This window comes from Stegostoma tigrinum, chromosome 42 (genome assembly GCF_030684315.1).
Source record: "Stegostoma tigrinum isolate sSteTig4 chromosome 42, sSteTig4.hap1, whole genome shotgun sequence".
NCBI lineage: Eukaryota > Metazoa > Chordata > Chondrichthyes > Orectolobiformes > Stegostomatidae > Stegostoma > Stegostoma tigrinum.
Genome location: NC_081395.1, coordinates 13458126 through 13481741, shown reverse-complemented (window position 1 = coordinate 13481741; position 23616 = coordinate 13458126). Strand labels below are relative to the sequence as shown.

The 23616-nt window shown below is 45.9% G+C and overlaps 1 protein-coding gene across 17 annotated transcripts in view; it reads left to right on the top strand.

Moving 5' to 3' along the window:
- Positions 1–23616, top strand: part of LOC125449241 (pyruvate carboxylase, mitochondrial-like) — a 765853-nt gene that overhangs the window by 201570 nt on the left and 540667 nt on the right. For all 17 annotated transcript variants that reach the window (XM_059641558.1, XM_059641556.1, XM_059641559.1 and 14 more), the window contains one exon: positions 15250–15368. In XM_059641558.1, coding sequence (XP_059497541.1) covers positions 15250–15368 — 119 coding nt within the window. The remainder of the gene's footprint in view (positions 1–15249; positions 15369–23616) is intronic.

Genomic DNA, 23616 nt, shown 5'->3' with positions numbered 1-23616 from the left:
CAGCCCAGGCAGAATCTTGGTGACTCTCCTCTGCACCCTCTCCAGTGCAATCATGTCCTTCCTACTGTGTGGTAACCAGAACTGCACACAGTACTCCAGCCTTATATATACAGCTCCATCAGATCATCCCTGCTCTCATATCAATGCCTTGACTAAGGAAGGTGAGTACTCCATATGCTTTCTTACTGACCTAATGTGTCCTCTGCCTTCCAGAATCTAGAGGCATTCACATCAAGGTCTCCCTGTACTTCTAAGGGTCCTATCATTCAATAAGTCCTTTCTTGCCTTGCCAGTCCTCCCAAAATGCATCACCTCACACTTTTCAGGATTAATTTCTATTCAGCCCAGCTGACCAGGCTACGCTTGCTTTGTATTTACCCTCTTGAATCTGTCAGTACGTGGACTGATTATGCTTAAATGACTCCAGGCTGGGTACAATGTTAAACTGTTTCATTCAAGAGGCATCTGCTTCTAATTGGGTTGTTCTGGCATTGTATTCTGCTTTGGCTACATTATGGGCATGGGTAATAACTTGGTAATGAGCAGATAATCCAGGATTTCCTTTTGCAAAGGATGGAAATTGTCTGGGACGCCAGAGGAAAGCTCCCTTACTGTTCTTTGTAACAGCGCCATGAGACTTCTAACATCCGCCTGAACAGGCAGATGGGGTCCCCATTTGATTCCTTATCCAAAAGCCAGTATTTCCTGACTGGAATGCCTGTCTCCGTTTCAGTTCACTCTAATGGGACTCGATCCCAGGACCCCAGTTCAGAGATGAAGGGGTCACACCTGAACCACAGCTGGCATGCCGTGCTCAGTGACTGGGTAAATAAGTAAACTTGTCATAGTCCCAGAGCACTGCTCTGTCATCAAAGAGAGAGAGAGATGAATGATGGTGAGTTTAACCGGACGGCCATCATGCCTCAGGAGAGGGGCAAGGTTGACCTCACCTTCGTGGTGACTTCAGCCAGCATGTGATTGGGTAACAGTCAAGATCGAACCACAGTCCATTCCCTTAATTTTGCCTCGCTTGTCTGCACCCACCCACTGGCACCGAGCACAACACCAGGCAAATGTGAGAACAGGGACTGTTTTCCGTGGAGTGTCGGAGGTTGAGGATGACCTAGTAGAGGTTTATGAAATCATGAGGAACATGGATAGGGTGATAGCTAAGGGTAGGGGCAGCCCAAAACAAGAGGGTATAGGTTTAAGATGAGATGGGATAGATACAAAAGGAAACAAAAAACAAAGTTGCTGGAAAAAGCCATCAGGTTTGGCAGCATCTGTGAAGGAAAGAACAGAGTTAACATTTCGGGTCCGGTGACCCTTGCACAGAACCAACCCAGGGTCCCCGACCCGAAAGGGTAACTCTGTTTTCTCCTTCACAGATGGTGCCTGATCTGCTGGGCTTTTCTAGCTACTTCTGTTTTTATTCCTGATTTACAGCATCCGCAGTTCTTTCGGATGTTTATTAGATATAAAAGGGACCTTGAGAGCAACCTTTTCAAGCAGAGGGTGGTGTGTGTGTGGAATGAGCTGCCAGAGGAAGTGGTGAAGGCTGGTACAGTTACCGCATTTTTAAAAGGCATCTGGGTGGATAAGTGAAGAGGAAGGATTTAGAGGGATATGGGCCAAATGCTGGCAAATGGGACTAGATTAATTTAGGATATCTGGTCGGCCTGGATGAGTTGGACTGAAGGTTCTGTTTCCGTGCTGTACCACTCTATGTCACTATATCAAAACAAAGTGCTGGCCAAACTTGGCAGTTCAGGCATCTGCTGTGGACATGCTGACAGACCCTGCCGAATGTCTGCAGTGCCATGTATTTTTGTTAATTCCTGATTCCTACCAGTGCTTTGCTTTTGTGACAGATGTAGTGACGTAGGACTTGGGAACAGGAGCAGGCCTTTTGGCCCTTGTTCTGCTATTTGATAAGATTCTAACTGGTTACTTTAGTCTCAGCTCCACTTTCGTTCCTATCTCCAGAACCCTCAACTCTCTCTCTCTTTTTCATCAATCTGCCTAACTTGGTCTGGAATATATTCAGCAAGCCAGCCTCCAGTGGTTTCCGGGAAGAGAATATCACGGAATGCTGACCCTTGGGAAGAAACCAAACGGACAAAACAAGTAAGTGGCTCAGTGGTTAGCACTGCTGCCACACAGCGCCAAGGACTCTGGTTCAATTCTGCCCTTGGACTGTCTGTGTGAAGTTTATGTGGCCTCCCTGTGTCTGTGTTGGTTTTCTCCGGGTGTTCTGTTTTCCTACCAGCGTCCAAATTTGTGCTGGTTAGGTGGATTGACCATATTGAATTGCCCTATAAGCGCCCAGGAATGTGTGGGGTTACAGCTATAAGGTGGGGGTTTGAGTGGATCTGAGTGGGATGCTCTCCCGAGGGTTGGTGCATGCCCAATGGGCTGAATGGTCTCTTCCTGCCCTGTATGGATTCAGTGACTCAGGGCTTTCTCTGACTTAACTCACCTGACTGATCTCGAACACGGTTGTTCCCTAGTTGTTCCTTTTGTTCGGGCTGTCGTCATTCCTCTTGTCTCCCTCTCCAGTCTCCATCAGCTACTTCCCTCTCCTGTTTCCCCTGAGCCCCCGAAATTGCCTTGCCTTGTCTTGAGCTTGAATCATTAGGACGCCCCAAAGATAATAGGAAGCCGGGGTGTGATAACAAGTTGCCTTCCGTCCTGGCTTGTTCAGGAAGCACATTTTCAGGCTCATTAACACAGAAGCACCTCTGTCACAGCAGCTGCAGCATTTGGTTGTAAAGAGCACATTAAATCACTTCCACTTAACTCATGTTGCAATTCACGATTTACAAAGTGGTTACTGTGTGATTGCTTCCTTGTGTCCTGTAGGTGGTGGACAGGCTTTGGGGATTCCACCAGTGCTGTCTGACCTGCTCTTGTAGCCACAGTGTTTATGAGATTTCCAAGAATGATCCCGGGAATGAAGGGCTTGTCATATGAGAGGCAGTTGAGAACTCTGGGCCTGTACTCAGTGAAGTTTAGAAGGATGAGAAGGGGATCTGATTGGAATACTGAGAGGTCTGGATGCAGCGAACATGGAGAAGGTGTTTCCACGAGTAGGAGAGCCTGGAACCCGGGGTACAGCCTCCGAGTGAAGTGATGATCCTTTAGAACAGAGATGAGCAGGAATTCCTTCAGCTAGAGGGTGGTGAATTTGCGGTACTCATTGCTGCTGAAGGCTGTGGAGGCGAAGTCATTGAGTGTATTTAAGACAGAGATAGGTTCTTGATTAGTAGAGGGATAAAGGGTTACAGGACAATGGGGTTGAGAAGCATGTCAGCCATGATGGAATGGTGGAGAGCACTCAATGCTGAATGGCCTAATTCTGCTCCTGTATCCCAGTCTTATGGAATAGTCTATTTCTCTTAGTTTTTATGTTCTTTTGGACATAATGACCAGTGGGGAGGTGAGGCACAGGCAGGGCAGTAGGGGTGATGTACAGATGATACAGTGGGGATGACAATGTGTGGGTAGGACATTGGGGAAGGGGGTGCGGGTGACACACTTTTTTGAGGTTGTCAGGGTGACGAACAGGCAGCACCTGGGGTGATTCTGCTAGTTTATGTCTACAAGTTGGGTTGTGGGTAGAGATGCACTCAGTCATCTGGGCACACTGTAGTTGGACAGTAAAGTCTGGTCTCAGTGGGGAATGATCAAGAAATTGAACATTTTGTATGTGTTCCTCAAAGGAAGGATGGTGATACATACCTACCTGCCACGTTGCATATTCCCCCTGTGTACAGTGTTATCTCTTGTACCTTCTTTAATTTCTAGAGATGGAGAGTCACACTTGCTTGGGATATACACAGCTAAGACGTCGCCAGTCAGCTCATGCTCTGCTCCCTGCCTTTTACTATAGGTTAAATTGAACCCTCAACTTGCACACACTCTCACCAAATGCTCAGCCAGGCCACATCTTCACTCAGGTTTTGGCACAGAGAGCCACAATCCCTCATTAACCAAGTAAGCTCTAATACCTGCCTCTGCAGTGTGTATGGGGCTATGACTGAACTGCCACTCAGTTCATCTTTGTATTCACCTCAATGGCCAGGTTCTGCCACTGGGTGGCAGTCACCGTCAACAATTGTGGAAGTCTGCAATGCAGAGCTGAGAGAGCCTGAAGAAGGCAGCAGTGGAATGGAGGAGACCAGCAGGCTGCAAATGGAGCTGCTCCATCAGAGGGAGCCAGCAATCTGCTGGGTGGTTCACTGCCACACAAGTGAAGTACATGAGGGAGGTGGATGGGGCAGGAAAGGAAGGGGGAATGCAGGTGGCAAAGGGAAAGATGGAAATGCATAACAGAGAACCACAACATTCTGACGAAGTACAATGCAAGCTCAAGGAACAGCTCCTTATTTTCCATGCAGGCATTTTGCACCCTTAAGGTCTCAGTGTTGAATTCCACAGCTTCAGAGTCTGACTGCATCTTATTAGTTTTCTGTCTTATGTGACACATTGGTTAGCACTGCTATCTCACAGTGCTAAGGACCCAGGTTCGATCCCACCCTCAAGTGACTGTCTGTGTGAAGTTTGTACGTTCTTCCTGTGTCTGTGTGGGTTCCCTGCGGGTGCTCCTGTGTCCTTCTACAGTCCAAAGATGTGCAGTTAAGGCTGTGCTAAATTATCCAATATGTCCAGGTAAGGTGGGTCAGTATTAACAAATGTGGTGTTAGCGGGATAATTTGGGATGCTGTTTGGAGATTTGTGGCGGATTTGATGGACCAAATGACCTCTGTCTGCACTGTGGGGATTCTATGACTTTTCTTACATTTTCCCAATCTGCACAACCTTATTTGCAGTTTATTTACTTTGCTCTAGGACGCATTCTTTCCTTTTCACACCGTAATTTACACCCATGTTATATTGCTGTTACTGCCATTACCAACCCTTTTGTCTTTTACACTGGACCTTTGCACCATCTGTTCCCATTGCCTCTTCTCCATCTCTGTCAGAAGTGTATTTTTTTAAAAAGTTCCAAATGCTTTCAGTTCTGGAGAAGGGGCGTTCTGGTCTGCACAGATGCTGCCAGACTCACTAAGTTTCTCCAGCACTTGTAAACCTTGCCCCTCACCTTCATGCCTGTCCCATTCTTGGCCCTTACAAACACCGTCCAGTTGTTGCTGATGGAAACGTCCACCAGTGTGGCCTTGACAGAATTGTAGAACTTTGCTTACCATTGCAACTAAACCTCCGATGTGAACTGAACCAAGGCATGGGCGTGTCATTCCACCACTGGGGCATTGCGATAGAACTAATCCTGTCCTTGTATGTCATCTGGTGTTTCTGAATTGAAAATAAGAGCCAGGCTTTTTGAAGATGATGTCTGGAAGTGCTTCCTTATGTTGATGATGTGTAGAATAGATTCTGCTCCACCTCACCCAAAACGCTGTTGCCTTTGGTTATGGGGCCAAAGTACAAGAGTTGTGGAACCAAGGCAGATGGTTGCAGTTAATGTGGAAAACAGCCACAATTTAATTGCCCAACAGAACAGGATCATGGGGTTGAATAGCCTCATACCATCTCTGTGTAACTTTTCCAAGAATGTACAGAATTAGAGACAGTAGGTTACTTGGACCGTTGAGCCTCCACCATCATTCAATTGTAGCCTCAGCTCCACTTTACTGTCTGTTCTCTTGGCTCCCCACCCCCACCCCTGCCCACAACCACCATAACTGTTGTCTATCAATATGTAACTCCTCATTGAGTGTATGAGAATTCTTAACATTAATGACCCTCGGAGAGAAGTAATTCCTTCTGGCCTCCATCTTAAATGATTTGACTCTTTCATCTGAAACTGTGACCTACTCGTTCTAGTTGCTGCTGTGAGGGGAAACGTCCTTTCGAAGTCCAACCTATCAAGCTCTTTTTGTGCCAAAACTGGTGTGTTTCAATAAAATCTGCTTTCGTCTTCTAGAATCCAACAAGTACCAGTTAAACCTGCCCAACCTTTTCTCAGAAAGCCACCCTTATCTCAGGACTCTGTCTTGCAAAGGCTAACCTGAAGTATAGATGAACACAGCAGGCCAAGCAGCATCTCAGGTGCTCCAGCATCTGCAGTTCCCATTATTTCTTATTTCTAATCTGAAGTATGCCTATTGCAAGGATATCCTTCCATTAAAGGCATGGAGCCAGTACTGAATTGGGACCTGCTAAGGCTCTAAGCTATCTCAAGCTAAAAGGTCTCCATAATCTTATTGAAATCTCATATTATTCTCGCAGGACAATTAAAGTAGAATATCAAAGCTTTGTATTTGCATACATAAATAGGTAAAGGCGCAATGAAAAATTAATAATCTAACGAAAACATCTATGCTGCAGTATGCCTATTTGCATTGTGAAATGCACTCAAATGAAAATGCTTTATGATTTCTTAATTAGCATATATGAACACTTTTAATCTACAGTTACACAAGAGCAATTAGACAGATCAGCACTTGTTAAATGGAGGCAGCAAATCAACCAGTGAAAATTGAACGCATTTTCTTTTGTGTCTTTTGGACATAGATGCTGGCCTCAAACTATGTGGTTTGTCACTTTTTCTGTGCACATGAGGTAGACATCTTCCCATATGACATATTTGCCCAAAGTCCAATCTATATGTTTCTCAGCCAAGGATCACTATGACGTTGAAAGCAATCTGCAGTATGGCTTCTCCATGAGGTAATGCCGACTGAAACTTACCTCAGATCATTGACTCCGTACAGTGTCGAAGCAGGCCACTTGGACCATCGAGTCCACACAGACCTGTGAAGAACATCCAACCAGATATTACCACCACCATCTCCACACTCATCCAGCAGCCCCTGTAACCCTGCATTTCCCATGGCTGACCCATCTAGTCTGCACACCCACTGGATACTACAGGGCAATATAGCAGAACCAGTCCACCTAACCTACACATCTTTAGACTGTGGGAGGAATCCGGAGCACCTGGAGGAAACTCATGCACATACCGGGAGAATGGGCAATCTCCACACCGTTCCCTGAGGGCTGAATTAAGACAGGGTCCCTGATGTTGTGAGGCAGCAACTGAGCCACTGTGCTGCTCTAAATGATGGTTTGAGATGAGACCTGGTGGCACAAATGTCCCTGATCTGGATAATTTCCCTTGCTACAGCTTTGATTTTCTGACAAGGTCAGGGCCAACATCATCAGGATAAATCTTTCATCGTGGCTTTCCAAGCCATTTAAACTGAAAAATTGTTTGCATCATTTTACATTTTTTAAAAATTTTCTTCACTGGAAGTGGACGTCATCAGCCAGCCTATTTATTGCCCTTTCCAAATTGCTGAGATGGCCCTTAAGAATCAGCCACATTGCTGTGGCTCTGGACCCCAATGTTAACCCTTGTTGCCTTGTCAAAGAGACCTAATCAAAAGACCTTAGTCATCCCCCAAGTCCTCGTGATGTTGAATTTTTGACCATTAAACCAGTCACCAGTAGGTACCAGCGATAACATTGAAAAGAGTTAGTAGACAAGACTCCAACAAGCAGTTGGATTTGTATAGGGTACGGCTGGACCTGTTTGCATATTCCAGTTTTAGATTGCATTTAATGAAATAGACTCTTTGAATGATATCTAACTTTTGATAACATTTATATTTACCTGTTGCCTAGGAAAGTGAGGAGTGTTCTTTATGCTTTAATTAGTTTTACAAAATAGATTTAAAGAAACCCTTTTATTAAAAAAAAGCTTTAAGGTCTATTTATTGCCTTCTAGTGAGTGATTAAAGTATCTACATAGTTTGTGAGACTGTCTGAGGTTAAGAGGTGGAAGTACTTTTGGCTTGTCATTGTCTTGGAGTTTCTTGAATGCAGGCTGGAATTAAATCAAAATTTTCTGATATCCAAGCCAGACTATTTTATATAACAATTGCATGGGCATGGAATAATCACGGAGCCAATATATTTTTGTCATATCGGAACAATAAGTGTCTGTTTCTGCAAAGTCCTTCTTCCCTGTCTCTCTTATTTTTCAACCACTTGTCAATTGAGACTCCTATTTTGGGGCCCTCTTAACTTGTGATCCTAAGCTATAACTTGCTCAGCTCATGCCCAAGTCTGACTGCAGTTAATAGAGCACAAAGTTGTTACATTGTTTGTCCAGAGCCCATTATGTAGAGTCAGAACAGGCAAAGCCTCCCCTCAGTCATCCATTGAACAGCGAACACTTTTTCACATAATCTTTGAACTTGTGTTACCAAGTATGTTATAAAGTCATACAGCACAGAAACAGACCCTTCAGTTCCACCAGTCCATGCTGACCGTAATCCCAAGCTAAACTAGTCACACCTGCCAACCCTTGGCCCATGTCACTTCAAACCTTTCCTACACATGTACTTATCCAAATGTCTTTTAAATGTTGTAATTGTACCTGCATCCGCCACTTTCTGTGAAGATCATTCCACACAAGAACCACACTCTTGTGTAAAAAGAGTTGTCCATCATATTTTTTTAAAATCTTTCTTGTGTAACCTTAAAAATATGCCGCTAAATATTCCCCCCACCCTGAGGAAAAGGCACCTGCCATCAACCTTATCTTTGCCTCTCATGATTTTATAAATCTCTCGAAGGTCAACCCTCAACCTCCAGTGAAAAAGGTCCTAGTCTATCCAGCCTCTCCTCACAACCCTCTATTCCCAGCAACATCCTGGTAAGTGTCTTCCGAACCCTCTGCAGATTAATAATATCCTTCCTACTACTCTGGAAGAGGCCTCGCCAATATCCTGTACAACTTCAACATAATGTCCTAACCCATATACTCAAAAGATCTGAGCAATGAAGGCAAGCTTGCCAAACGCCTTCTTAACCCAGATAATCATCCTCCCCCTCTTATTCTGCCAGGACCACAGTCCAAGCAAGTTTAAAATCCATGTTCAGGAAGACAATTATGACTGGTTGGACTGAGTCTGTTTCTGTGTTGTATGACTGTACAGTTGGCAGATTCTCGCATGCTGGCCTGACTTGACATGTATACTTCAAAATGGTGGTCCAGTGTAGCAAGTCTGTTCATCTTTTCTTTTTGTACTGATTGTCCCTTTCGGCAGTGCTAAACGTATTCAGAGAAGATGGTTCAGTCAGAGAGAAAATAATTCTACTTGGATCATTAGTACCTTGAAGTACAATGACTCGTCTTCTCTCTTGAGACTTCTTTTATTATTCATAATATGTGATTTGATAATTAAGAGATACTTAGCCCTCTCCTTTCGTTAATCTTTAATTAGCTGTGTTAACTGAGGCTCAGAGGGTAATGTGCTGTCTTTCAGATGTAAGTTAGAAAGTCGTGACTTCCAAGTCATACTCCAGAGGCAGGAGCAGTCCATGCCTAAGGAGTACCTTCCACTTTAGGTGGCATCTTCCATAAGAACATAAGAGCTGGGGCAGGAGTAGGCCCCTAATCTGCCCTTTGAGCCTGTTCCACCATTTGATACATTCATGGCTGATCTCATCTTGGCCTCAACTCCACTTTCATGACTGCTCTCTGTAACCCTTCACCCCATTACTAGTTAAAAATCTATCTGCTCCTTAATTTAATCAATGTTGCAGCATCCACCATACTCTGGGGGAGTGACTTCAATAGATTCACCACTCTTTGAGAGAAGTAATTTCTCAAGATCTCTTGTTATAAATGTGCCACCCCTTCTCCTAACACTATAACCTCTTGTTCTGGATTGCCCCACATGAGGAAAAATCCTCTTGAAGTCAATTTTGTCAATCTCATTAAGCATCTTATGTACCTCAACTCGATCTCCTCTTCTAAACCCAAAGAGTACAGGCCAAAGTTGCTCAATCTCCCTTCATAAGACAAATCCCTCAACTCTAGAATCAATCTAATGAACTTCATCTGAACTGCCTCTAATACAACCACAACCTCCCTCAAATAAAGGGACCAAAACTGCAGGCATTAGTCCTTGTGTAGTCTCACTAATGCTAGGGACATTTGTACTAACACTTACCCACATTTATATGCTACCCTTTAGTAGTGAAAGCCAAAATTTCATTTGCCTTCCTTATTATCTGATGTTCTTTACTCGTTTTCTGAAATTTATGCACGGGGACTTCCCAGATTCCTCTACACTAGAGAATTCTGAAATTTCTCTCCATTTAGATAAGTTACATTTCTACTACTATGACCAAAATGCATAACCTCACTCTTATCCACATTAAACTTAATCTGCCAAATTTTGGCCCACTCACTTAACTAATCCACATCCATTCGTAAATTTCTTCATTTCAACTCACTTTCCCATCTATCTTAGTGTCATCTGAAAATTTGGCTATGGTACGTTCCGCGTTTCCCCCCCCCCCCCCCCCCCAACCAAGTCATTAATGCAGGTGAGGTGTTCAACAGAGGGCCTCTAAGGACAACATTTAAGGTCCTGTGACATTAATTTATTGAAGAATGGTAAGACCTCCCTCGTGCACTAACCGCTATTATCCCTCCATTAACACCTCAAAAACAGGTGATCCAGTCAGAATTGGGTTATTGTCCCACACATCTTGTTGTACAGAAACAGGAGTAGGAATAGACCAGATAATCCTTCCAACCTTTTCTGGCATTAAGTCCCATTGTGGGCGATCGTTGACCTGAGCTACACGATCCCGTCTTTTCTCCGTACCCTTTAACCGCCTAGTCACAGTCACACAGCACGGAAACAGATCCTTCAGTCCAATTATTCCATTGCAATTAAATTTCCTCAACTAAATTTGACCCATTTTCCTGTGTTTCGCCCATATCCCTCTAACCTTTCTGATTCATGTGCCTGTCCAAACATCTTTTAAATGTAACTGTACCTGCATCTGCCACTTCCTCTGGCAGTTCAGTGCACATGTGAGCCACCCTGCCTGTGAAAAGGTTGCCTTTCATGTCCCTTTTAAATTTTTCTCCTCTCCCCTTAAACCTATGCCCTTTAAATTTGAACTCCCCAACTCTAGACTTTTGCTGTTTACCTTATCTATGCCCTTCAAGATTTTATAAACCTCTCTAAGGCCACCCTCAACTTCGTACACTCCAGTGGAAAAAGTCTCAGCTTATCCAGCCTCTCTTTTATAATTCAAACCCTCCAGTCCCAGTAAAACCCTTGTAAATCTTCAATTTAAGAATATCGTTCCTATAGAAGGGAAACCAGAAATATATACAGTACACCAAAAGTGGCCTCACTAATGTCATGTACAACTACGACATGATGTCCTACCTCCTATACTCAGCGGTCTGAGCAATGAAGGCAAGCATGTCAAATGCTTTCTTTACCACCCTGTTTACCTATAACACAACTTTCTGAACCCCTAGGTCTCCCTGTTTGACAACACTCCCCAGAGCCTTACTGTTAACTGTGTATCTGACATGGCCTGGGTATACTGTATGGCCCAGTGTCCACTGCACTCCGTTTCAGAGAATTTCAAATGCTAATGACCCTCCAAGAGAAAAAAATTGCCCTACCCCCATCTTAAATGGGAGACCCCTTATCTTGTGACTGTGACGTCTGGATTGAGTCTCTCCCACGAGGGGAAATGTCCTCCCAGAGTCTACCCTTTCAAACCCCTCAGAATTTGATATGTTCCAGTAAGAGCATCTCACATTCTTCAAAACTATCATCCCAAGCTGCCCGATATATTCTTATGAAACAAACTACTTCATCCATGAATCAGCCGAATGAACGTTCTCATAAGTGCCTCCAATGCAAAGTATATCCCTCCTTGACAAATTTTGTGTTAATTGGGAAAATATGAATAGCATTTTTCTTTGAGGATTGAGAGCCTTTGTATTCACTGACATTTAAGGAAGAGAATCATAGAATCTAAAAATATTTTTAAGCTGCAAGTAGCTAGGTTCTTGATTACCAAGGGGTGATAGATTATTAGTAGTGCGCAGGAATGTAGAGTTGAGTTTGAAATCAGATCAACCGTGATCTTAATTGGATGGCTTAGCAGGCTCAAAGGGCTGAGTGGCCATGTTGTCTCTTACTTGTATGGTCCAGTTTGATGATACAAAGCTGAGTTGGGCAGTAAACTGTGAAGAAGACATGGTGTCTTTGTGGTTAGCACTGCTGCGTCACAGCAGCAGGGTCTCGGGTTCGATTCCAGCTTTGACTGACTTTGTGTGGAGTTGGCATGTTCTCCACCTGTCTTGTGTGGGTTTCTTCCAGGTGCTGTGGTTTCCTCACATAGTACAGAACGTGCAAGTTAGATGGATTGGCCGTGCTTAATTTTCAGGGATGTGTAAGGGAATGCAGGGTTATGGCGTAAGGGGATGGGCCTGGGAGGGATGCTCCTCAGAGGGGCTGTGTGGACTTGTGCTGATGACCTGTAAATTTTCTGGTGATGAATGCTTCAAGTAGTAATTGGGATTGTCCACCTTTTAATGCCACATTTTCTAATGCACCATCTCTGCAGGGTCTGTGTAATTGGCCCATTTCTTACCTTTTGCAAAAAAAGAAATGACTACTGAACAAAACCGCCGCTTGTCCTGTGTCAAAGATAGTAGGAACTGCCGATGCTGGAGAATCTGAGATAACAAGGTGTAGAGCTGGATGAACACAGCAGGCCAAGCAGCATCAGAGGAGCAGGAAGGCCCACGTTCTAGGCCCGAAATGTCAGCCTTCCTGCTCCCCTGATGCTGCTTGGCCTGCTGTGTTCATCCAGCTCTACACCTTGTTATCTCGCTTGTCCTGTGTGTCTAATTATAACAAATAATTTGTTACAGCTTTGTATTCCTGTTGAGTGGAATCATTGGCATGTCTATATATTCTCTGCATTATAAGGCATCATGTCCAGCCAGTGTTGTTCCTCTACATTCATGCCCTCAATGTGAGGACTGTCTCTGTTGATAATCGAGTATTTTCTGCCTCGGTGTCTCTCCAGTATGGTATTCTACATATCTGCTGTCCTAGGCCCCACTGTACCAAGATGCTAGCTCTCTTTCAGAGTGGGTGAGGTTTGGGGGTGGCACGGTAGTTCACTGGTTAGCACCACTGCATCTCAGTGCCAGGGGCCAGGGTTTGATTCCACTCAGATGACTGTCTATATGAAATTTGCACATTCACCCCATGCCTACGTCGGCTTCTGCTGCATGCTCCATTTTCCCTTCACAGGGAAGGGAAGATGTGTAGATTGTGTTAAATTTCCCAGGGATGTGCAGTCTGGAGGTGGGGGGGTGGTGGTTTAGCCATGGGAAATGCAGGATTACAGGGATAAGGTACGAAGATAAGTTTGGGTGGGATGCTGTTTGGAGGGTCATTGCACATTCAATGGGCTGAATGGCCTCTTTCTGCACTATGGGGATTCTGTGATTGTTTAGGGAATGGTTCCAGGTCAGAGGGGCTTCAACTATGAGGGTAGATTGAAAATAGTTCTCCTGCGACAACAGGTTTGAATGGAGTTAAGACAAAGGTGTTCAAAATTGCAAGTAGTGTGGACAGCAATAGGTGAGGAGAAAATGTTCCCATTAGCAGAGAAATGAAGCAACCGAGTAAATTGGGAAAAGAGACAACAGTAACTTGAGGGAAAAATTTTTAAGTAGCAGTTGGGGAGGTTTTGGAATGACAGTGTGTTGGGACCAAGCTCCTTCGAGCTTTTCAAAATGGCATTTGACAGTTGTCACAAGAGAAGAGGTTTGTTGGGTGAAGATGGCACACAGATGAGGGGCCAAATGGCTTCCTCCTGAGCTGCAGCCATTCAGTGAATCTGTGTTGGTGATAATCAAATGTGAGGCCGGATGAACACAGCAGGCCAAGCAGCATCTCAGGAGCACAAAAGCTGACGTTTCGGGCCTAGACCCTTCATCAGAGAGGGGGATGGGGAGAGGGAACTGGAATAAATAGGGAGAGAGGGGGAGGCGGACCGAAGACGGAGAGAAAAGAAGATAGGTGGAGAGAGTATAGGTGGGGAGGTAGGGAGGGGATAGGTCGGTCCAGGGAAGACGGACAGGTCAAGGAGGTGGGATGAGGTTAGTAGGTAGATGGGGGTGCGGCTTGGGGGTGGGAGGAAGGGATAGGTGAGAGGAGGTGTTCTGCAAAGCGGTCTCCAAGCCTCTGCTTGGTTTCCCCAATGTAGAGGAAGCCACACAGGGTACAGTGGATGCAGTATACCACATTGGCAGATGTGCAGGTGAACCTCTGCTTAATGTGGAATGTCATCTTGGGGCCTGGGATAGGGGTGAGGGAGGAGGTGTGGGGGCAAGTGTAGCATTTCCTGCGGTTCCAAGCGGAGGCTTGGAGACCGCTTTGCAGAACACCTCCGCTCAGTTCGCAACAAACAACTGCACCTCCCAGTCGCAAACCATTTCCACTCCCCCTCCCATTCTCTAGATGACATGTCCATCATGGGCCTCCTGCAGTGCCACAATGATGCCACCCGAAGGTTGCAGGAACAGCAACTCATATTCCGCCTGGGAACCCTGCAGCCTAATGGTATCAATGTGGACTTCACCAGCTTCAAAATCTCCCCTTCCCCCACTGCATCCCTAAACCAGCCCAGTTCGTCCCCTTCCCCCACTGCACCACACAACCAGCCCAGCTTTCCCCCCCACCCACTGCATCCCAAAACCAGTCCAACCTGTCTCTGCCTCCCTAACCGGTTCTTCCTCTCACCCATCCCTTCCTCCCACCCCAAGCCGCACCCCCATCTACCTACTAACCTCGTCCCACCTCCGTGACCTGTCCGTCTTCTCTGGACCGACCTATCCCCTCCCTACCTCCCCACCTATACTCTCTCCACCTATCTTCTTTTCTCTCCATCTTCGGTCCGCCTCCCCCTCTCTCCCCATTTATTCCAGTTCCCTCTCCCCATCCCCCTCTCTGATGAAGGGTCTAGACCCGAAACGTCAGCTTTTGTGCTCCTGAGATGCTGCTTGGCCTGCTGTGTTCATCCAGCCTCACATTTGATTATCTTGGAATTCTCCAGCATCTGCAGTTCCCATTATCTCTGTGTTGGTGATACGTTGATTGGTTGAGTTGTCGGGTTAAAGAAGAAGGTGGGAACAGGGGACTGAGTTGGATGATCAACCATGATCGTATTGAGTGGTAAAGCAGTCTCGAAGGGCTGAATGGCCTACTACTCCTCCTATTTTCTTTGGTTCTGTGTTTTTGTTGTTTGTATGTAAGGTGGCTTTGCGAAGATAAATTGTAAATGTAGGGCAGTACTGGCCTGAGGTGCTGTATGACCTGTTCCTGTGTATCTCCCCGCTTTTCATGTTCTTTTAATACCCCTCCCGCACAGGTGGGCTACGAGAATGCTGGCACAGTGGAATTTCTTGTCGACAAGCACGACAAGTACTTTTTCATCGAGGTCAACTCCAGGCTGCAAGTGGAGCACACCGTGACTGAAGAAATCACTGAGTAAGTGGTTCACAGCTAATTAATGGTAATGGGGAAGTCTGCAGGCATTTTAGGTGGAGTTAATGAGGTGATTGAATTGCCAGGAGCCACTTGAGGGAATAGATACTGTGATCACAGTGCAGCTACATGAACATAATCAACTGCTGCTCATTGCTTCTGGGAAATTCCTATATGTAAAACTTTGCTTCCGTAGGTTTTTTTTTCCTTTGTTTCGTGTGCCTTTTCTTTAAGGGGAGAGAATGTTTGCCAGTAGGCACAATGGAGGCATGCAACTGCAATATCCCTGTGTTTTAAAAACTAAACACATGATTACACTTGGTGCTCTCCTCCCCATCCAAACAGTTTTGTTTTAGCTTTGGAAGTGAATGCAGCTACACTCTTTCCTCTTGCAACGAATGAAGCTGTCCTTCTAATTGTCGCTGTGAATGTGTTTTGTCTGGCCTGACTTAATAGCAGCTTTTACAAATGTCAAAGGAGCCTGCTCACTGGGGACTCCAGCATCTGCAGTTCCCATTATCACTGGGGACACCTGTCCATTTCTGCCTGAGCCTGCCACTGGCTTGCCTTCTCTGAGGTCTGCTGAGCTGGGCTTTGCAAGTTACATCCGTGAGAGGGCTTCATAAGTTTGGAGCGAGATTTGTTTTCTTGTTATTTATTTAATTATTGTCATACGTACCTAGGTATAGTGAAAGGACTTGTTTTCGGTGCAGTACAGGCAGATCATACCACACAAAGTGCGCTAGAGTAATAAAACAGCGGGGAATACAATGTTACTGCTGAAGAGAAAGAGCGAGATCAACATTAGTTTTAAAATTTGAGAGGTCCATTCAGAAACTTGCTAACAGCGGGGAAGAAGCTGTTCTTGAATCTGTGGGTCCGTGCATATCAGCTTTTGTATCTACTGCCCAACGGAAGAGGTTGTTAGAGATTATAACCAGGGTGGGAGGGATCTTTAATCACGTTGGCTGTCTTCACGAAGTAGCAAGAAGTATAATTGGCATCAGTGGATTGAAGGTTGGCTTGTGAGATGGACTAGGCTGGGTTCACAACTCTCTGTAGTTTCTTATAGTCCTGGGCAGAGCAGTTACCATAATGAGTTCTGGTGCATCCAGGTAGAAAATGTTCACGGTGCATTTATAAAAATTGTTAAGAGTCTTTCTGGACATGCCGAATTTCTTTAGCCTCCTGAGGAAGAAGAAGCATTGCGGTGCTTTTTGACTGTGTCACGTCAACGTGGGTGGACCAGGACACGTGATCATCATCCTTAGGAACTTGATGGTCTCGACCATCACCTCAGCAAAATTGAAGTAGATAGGAGCGTGCCCTCCGTCTTGTTTCCTGTAGAAGGGTTTGTGAGATTTGAGGTTCTCCTCTCCTTAGTGCCAGCTTAGTTCTAAATGAAAAAAGCTTCTGACAGAATGAAACGAGGAGAAACTTAACAGAGAAGAAACAAAATGAGGAGGTATCATTGATAGCGAAGAACGTTATCAAAAATTACAGAAGGACCTTGAAGAGATGGGAAGTGGGCTGAGGATTGGCAAATGCAATTCAATACAGTTAAGTGTGAGGTGTTACATTTGGAAAGTTAAACCAGGTAGGATTTGTACAGTAACTGCTAAGGTCCTCAGAAGTGTTGGAGAACAGAGGCATCTAGGAGTACAAGTACATAGATCAATAAAAGTGGCGTCACAGGTCTATAGGGTGGTGAAGGCATAGAGTATGCTGGCCCTCATCAGTCAAGGCATTGAGTATAGGAGTTGGGACATTATGTTACAGTTGTATAAATCATGGGTGAGGCACTTGGAGTATTGTGTACAGATTTGGTCACCCTATTATAGGAAAGACATAGTTAAGCTGGAAAGTGTGCAAAGAAGATTTACGAGGATGTTGCCCAGACTAGTAGGCCTGAGTTACAGGGAGAGGTTAGCCAGGACAGGACTTTACTCCTTGGAATGTCGGAGAATGAGGGTTGATCTTATTGAGGTGTACAAAATCATGAGGGGCATAGATAGGATGAATGCATATAGTCTTTTTCCCAGAGATGGGGAATTGAAAACTGGAGGGCGAGAGGGGAATATTTTAAGAACTTCTTCACACAGAGAGTGGTGCAGATCTGGAATGGGCTGCCGGAGAAGATGGTTGAGGTAAGTTAAGTAGCAACATTTTTTTAAAAACACATTTGGATAGGCACATGGATGGGAAGGGTTTAGAGGGATATGGACCAAGTGCGGGCAATTAGAATTAGCTGAGTGGGCAGCATGGATCAGTTTGTCCTGAAGGGCCTGTTTCCATGCTGTATTCCTCTGTGACACTATGACCTATAACAGATTTAACGGGGAGGGGATCCAGGCATCAATTTAGGGAAAATGGCAAACAACAAAAGCAGAGAACGTTGGTGTGCGAATATTATTCGTGCAAATACAGTGAATTTTGATCTGGAAGGTGCTGCCTGAAAGCGGTGTGGATGTAGGTTCTGTCAGAGCTATCAAGTGAGTTGGATTAATACTTTAAGTGAAGAGGTTGATCAGGCTGTAGGAAGGGAGTAAATGAGTCAGACTAGTTTGGGTAACTTGTTCAAAGGGCTGGTAGAGGCTCAGTGGGATGAGCGGCCTTCTCCTGAGGGTCAGCTGCTGTGGTGCTGAGGTAGCGCTGGGCTATCAGAGGTGCCTGTCTTTCAGCTGAGACTTTACTCTTAGGCCGTGGCCTGCCCGCTCGGCTTGGTGCAAGTGTGGTCCACTGCTCCAAAGAGGAGAAGGGCCATCTTCCCCAGGTGCCATGTCTGGTGTTAATTTACCCAGTCAACTCATGATATAGGTGTGGGCATTCCAAGGTGGTGGGTAAAGTAGACAAAGCAACTTTAGATCTGGGTCATTATCAAGTTGTTACTAGCGGGATCTCACCGTGTGCTGATTGCCATTTCCAGCCCCTTTGCGACTGTGACTACACTCGGACGAACACTCTGTCGGGCCTGTCGAGCACCCAGGGACCTCTGGCGTTGGCGGAGGGTGCTGTTTAAATGCAATTCATCCTTTACTTCCGGGTGACAGTCTGTATTGGCGTGTAATTGAATTATCTTGGCTCGGAGGTCAGTGGGGTGGAGTAGGGGAATTTGGAATGAGTTTCCCCTTATAAGCACCACAAGTCCCTCCCTGCCTCCCACCTTCCCAAAAGGAGTGGCAGTGCTGGTGTGCAGCCTACATGGGACTGTGCGATATTAGGGAGTATAGGATGGGGAAGGAAACTGCAGGGGATGGGCACATTAGAAATGTGGAGCTTATTCAAGGAAAAGCTCCCGTGTGTCCGAGATAAGTATGTACCTGTCAGGCAGGGAGGAAGCTGTAGAGTGCGGGAGCCGTGATTTACAAAGGAGGTGGAATCTCTGGTCAAGAGAAAGAAGAAGGCTTATGTTAGGATGAGATGTGAAGGCTCAGTTAGGGCACTTGAGGGCTACAAGGTAGCCAGGAAAGACTTAGAGAGAGAGCTCAGAAGAGCCAGGAGGAGACATGAGAAGTTGTTGGCGGATAGGATCAGGGTAAACCCTAAGGCTTTCTATAGGTATTTAAGGAATAAAAGATTGACAAAAGTAAGATTAGGCCCAATCAAGGATAGTAGTGGTAAGTTGTGTGTGGAGTCAGATGAGATAGGGAAAGCGCTAAATGAATATTTTTCTGCAGTATTCACTCTAGAAAACGACAATATTGTCAAGGAGAATACTGAGATACAGGCTACTAGACGAGTTGGGATTGAGGTTCACAAGGAAGAGTTATTAGAAATCCTACAGAGGGTGAAGATAGATAAGTCCCCTGGGCCGGATGGGATTTATCCTAGGATCCTCTGGGAAGCCAGGGAAGAGATTGCCGAGCCTTTGGCATTGATCTTTAACTCGTCATTGTCTACAGGAATAGTGCCAGATGACTGGAGGATAGCAAATGTGGTTCCCCTGTTCAAGAAGGGGAATAGAGACAACCCTGGTAATTATAGACCAGTGAGCCTTACCTCAGTTGTTGGTAAAGTGTTGGAAAAGGTTATAAGGGATAGGATTTGTAATCATCTAGAAAAGAATAAATTGATCAGGGATAGTCAGCACGGTTTTGTGAAGGGAAGGTCGTGCCTCACAAACCTTATTGAGTTCTTTGAGAAGGTGACCAAACAGGTAGATGAGAGTAAACCGGTTGTGGTGTATATGGATTTCAGCAAGGCGTTCGATAAGGTTCCCCACCGTAGGCTATTGCACAAAATGCGGAGGAATGGAATTGTGGGAGATATAGCAGTTTGAATCGGAAATTGGCTTGCTGAAAGAAGACAGAGTGTGGTAGTTGATGGGAAATGTTCATCCTGGAGACCAGTTACTAGTGGTATACCGCAAGGGTCGGTTTTGGGTCCACTGCTGTTTGTCATTTTTATAAATGACCTGGATGAGGGCGTAGATGATGAAGGGTCTAGGCCCGAAACGTCAGCTTTTGTGCTCCTGGGATGCTGCTGGGCCTGCTGTGTTCATCCAGCCTCACATTTTGTTATCTTGGATTCTCCAGCATCTGCAGTTCCCATTATCACTGAGGGCGTAGAAGGATGAGTTCGTAAATTTGCAGACAACACTAAGGTCGGTGGAGTTGTGGATAGTGACAAAGGATGCTGGAGGTTGCAGAGAGACATAGATAAGTTGCAGAGCTGGCCTGAGAGGTGGCAAATGGAGTTTAATGCAGACAAGTGTGAGGTGATGCACTTTGGTAGGAGTAACCAGAAGGCAAAGTACAGGGCTAATGGTAAGATTCTTAGTAGTGTAGATGAGCAGAGAGATCTCGGTGTCCATGTACACAGATCCTTGAAAGTTACCACCCAGGTTGACAGGGCTGTTAAGAAGGCATACAGAGTTTTAGCTTTTTATTAATAGAGGGATCGAGTTCCGGAACCGAGAGGTTATGCTGCAGCTGTACAAAACTCTGGTGCGGCCGCACTTGGAGTATTGTGTACAGTTCTGGTCACCGCATTATAAGAAGGATGTGGAAGCTTTGGAAAGGGTGCAGAGGAGATTTACTAGGATGTTGCCTGGTATGCAGGGAAGGCCTTACGAGGAAAGGCTGAGGGACTTGAGGCTGTTTTCATTAGAGAGAAGAAGGTTGAGAGGTGACTTAATTGAAACATATAAAATAATCAGAGGGTTAGATAGGGTGGATAGGGAGAGCCTTTTTCCTAGGATGGTGATGGCGAGCACGAGGGGGCATAGCTTTAAATTGAGGGGTGAAAGATATAGGACAGATGTCAGAGGTAGTTTCTTTACTCAGAGCGTAGTAAGGGAAAGGAACGCTTTGCCTGCAATGGTAGTAGATTTGCCAACTTTAAGTACATTTAAGTCATCATTGGACAAACATATGGACGTACATGGAATAGTGTAGGTTAGATGGGCTTGAGATCGGTATGACAGGTCGGCACAACATCGAGGGCCGAAGGGCCTGTATTGTGCTGTAATGTTCTATGTTCTATGTTCTATGGCTCAGGCACCTGATGGAGGAGGGCAAGAGTTTGGCATCTGAACGAATTGGCTCATAGAAGCCTCATTGTGGGACTTTGCTGAAGATAGACCGCATTGTTAATGTTATCAGACATCTGGATGCACAAATATTCATTTCATTCTTTTGGTTATCAAAAGAGCAATGATAAGGAAGTCCTCTGGGAAGCAGTGCTCACTGATTCTGGTGACTGCTAGAAGGTCAACTGTTCCCATTTGATTGATTTGCACATCTCTCATAAAAGTTGGAATGAATTGCAGCCACTTATAAAGCTTGTAGCCCACTCTCGGGTTTCACCTCTGATACATGACTTTTGGTGAGGTATGGGGGAGTGCATTGTGAACGCGATTGTGATAGTGTACAGGTAGTCCTTCATGTTATTGTGGGGTTGGGTTGGGGTTAGGGGAAGGATGGGATGGGGGGAGCAGAGGCTTCAGAAGAGCAGGCTGGCCCTGGTGTGTCGAATGGGGCAATCACCCACTTGTTAGTGACATTACATTTTTACAATATCAGCACCACGGGTTCAAATCCCACACGGGTAAGGTCACCGCGGGTTCAAATCCCAAAAGGTAAGGACACCGCGGGTTCAAATCCCACACGGGTAAGGTCACCACGGGTTCAAATCCCAAAAGGTAAGGGCACCGCGGGTTCAAACCCCACACGGGTAAGGTCACCACGGGTTCAAACCCCACACGGGTAAGGTCACCACAGGTTCAAATCCCAAAAGGGTAAGGTCACCATGGGTTCAAACCCCACACGGGTTCAGATCCCACACGGGTAAGGTCGCTGCGGGTTCAGATCCCACACGGGTAAGGTCGCCGCGGGTTCAGATCCCACACGGGTGCAAATCTCACACTGGTAAGGTTATCATGAAGGACTGTCCTTAGCTCCACCTCAAGTGTGGTTGAAACACCATCTGTTGTCTTCCTCTAATGAGAGGAGCCCTGTGGACCTTCTGTATTTATCAAGACTCTACCTTACTATATCTCCACTAGCTGGATAAGCACTGGGCGAGGTGTTGGCCTAGCAATATTATTGCTAGGCTACTAATCCAGAGACCCGGGTAGTATTAGCACATAGAACATAGAACATTACTGCACAGTACAGGCCCTTCGGCCCTCGATGTTGTGCCGACCTGTCATACCGATCTGAAGCCCATGTAACCTACACTATTCCATGTACATCCATATGCTTGTCCAATGATGTCTTAAATGTACCTAAAGTTGGCGAATCTACTACCATTGCAGACAAAACGTATTCTGGGGATCCAGGTTCGAATCCCATCATGGCAGATAAAAACAAAAGCTTGGAATTAAATGTCTAATAATGGCTATTGTCAATTGACAGAAAATAAACCATCTGGTTCACTAATGTCCTTTAGGGAAGGATATTGCCATCCTCATCTGATCTGGCCTACGTGTGACTCCAAACCCACAGCAATGTGGTTGGGCAGTTAGGCATGGGCAATGAAAGCTGATCTAGCCAACAATGCCCACATCCTGTGATGGAATTTTTGAAAGGGGGACAGAGGTACAGACAAACATGTGGATAGGGTGAAATGAGGAGGACTCAGGGAAGAGGTTCGGGTGGAATTTCGCTGTGCGGGAGACATTCACCTGCTTCTGTGCTGTGCCTCAATAATATAATCAGCACTTCATTCCAGCTTTGCTGTTGCCCCTGAAGTGCTTTGTGCACTGAATTCAGTGAATTCATATTTCCTAAAATAATGAAATCACGTTATCTAAGTGAAAACTGTCCCACCAGATTCTTCTGTTGTAATGCACTGGCTGCAGTGAGTGGGGACCAAGGGAGGCTCACAGGCTGCAGTGAGGAGGGGGACAGCGGAGGCTCACTGGCTGCAGTTTTGGGGTGCCAGGGGAGGCTCACTGGCTGCGGCGAGGGGGTGCCAGGGGAGGCTCACTGGCTGCGGCGAGGGGGTGCCAGGGGAGGCTCACTGGCTGCGGCGAGGGGGTGCCAGGGGAGGCTCACTGGCTGCGGCGAGGGGGTGCCAGGGGAGGCTCACTGGCTGCGGCGAGGGGGTGCCAGGGGAGGCTCACTGGCTGTGGTGAGGGGGTGCCAGGGGAGGCTCACTGAACACTATGGCTATTTGGTTTGTTTAGTCTCTCTGCCATTCAGTTAGATCATCATCTACCTCTTCATACCTGAGACGAAAGATAACCCCATTGCGAAACATTTCCTTACCCCCACTGTCCACCATGGACCTCCGATGAAGTTACATTCAAAATGCATCTGGATGGGGACATGAATAGGAAGGATTTAGAGGGATATGGGCCAAATGTTGGCAAATGGGACTGGATTAATTTCGGATAACTGGTCAGCAAGGACACATTGGGCCAAAGGATCTGTTTCCATACTGTTCAATTCTGTGACTGTGACTGGGAGGGGTCTGTGGTCGTTCTTTGCCACTAAGATTTAGCTACACCTCCTCATTCCTCCTCTTCTCTGCGAGGTACGTTTTCACCTTGCCCACCAAGTCAGACTTTGGCCCTGAGTTCACACCTTTCTTGGCTTTCTCTCCTACCTTCCCTTGTACCTGCTGTTCATCAGAACCAGCTCCACAGTTCTTGACTCTCTCCCCACAACAACTCACGTCCCTTTTCTGGGCTGTCCCATTGTTGCTGCTATTGCAGAATGGTCATAGTGCAGAGGGAGGCCATTCAGCCCATCGTATCTTTTATGGCTTCCTGAATATGCAAGACACGTAGTATCACAGCCCTCCT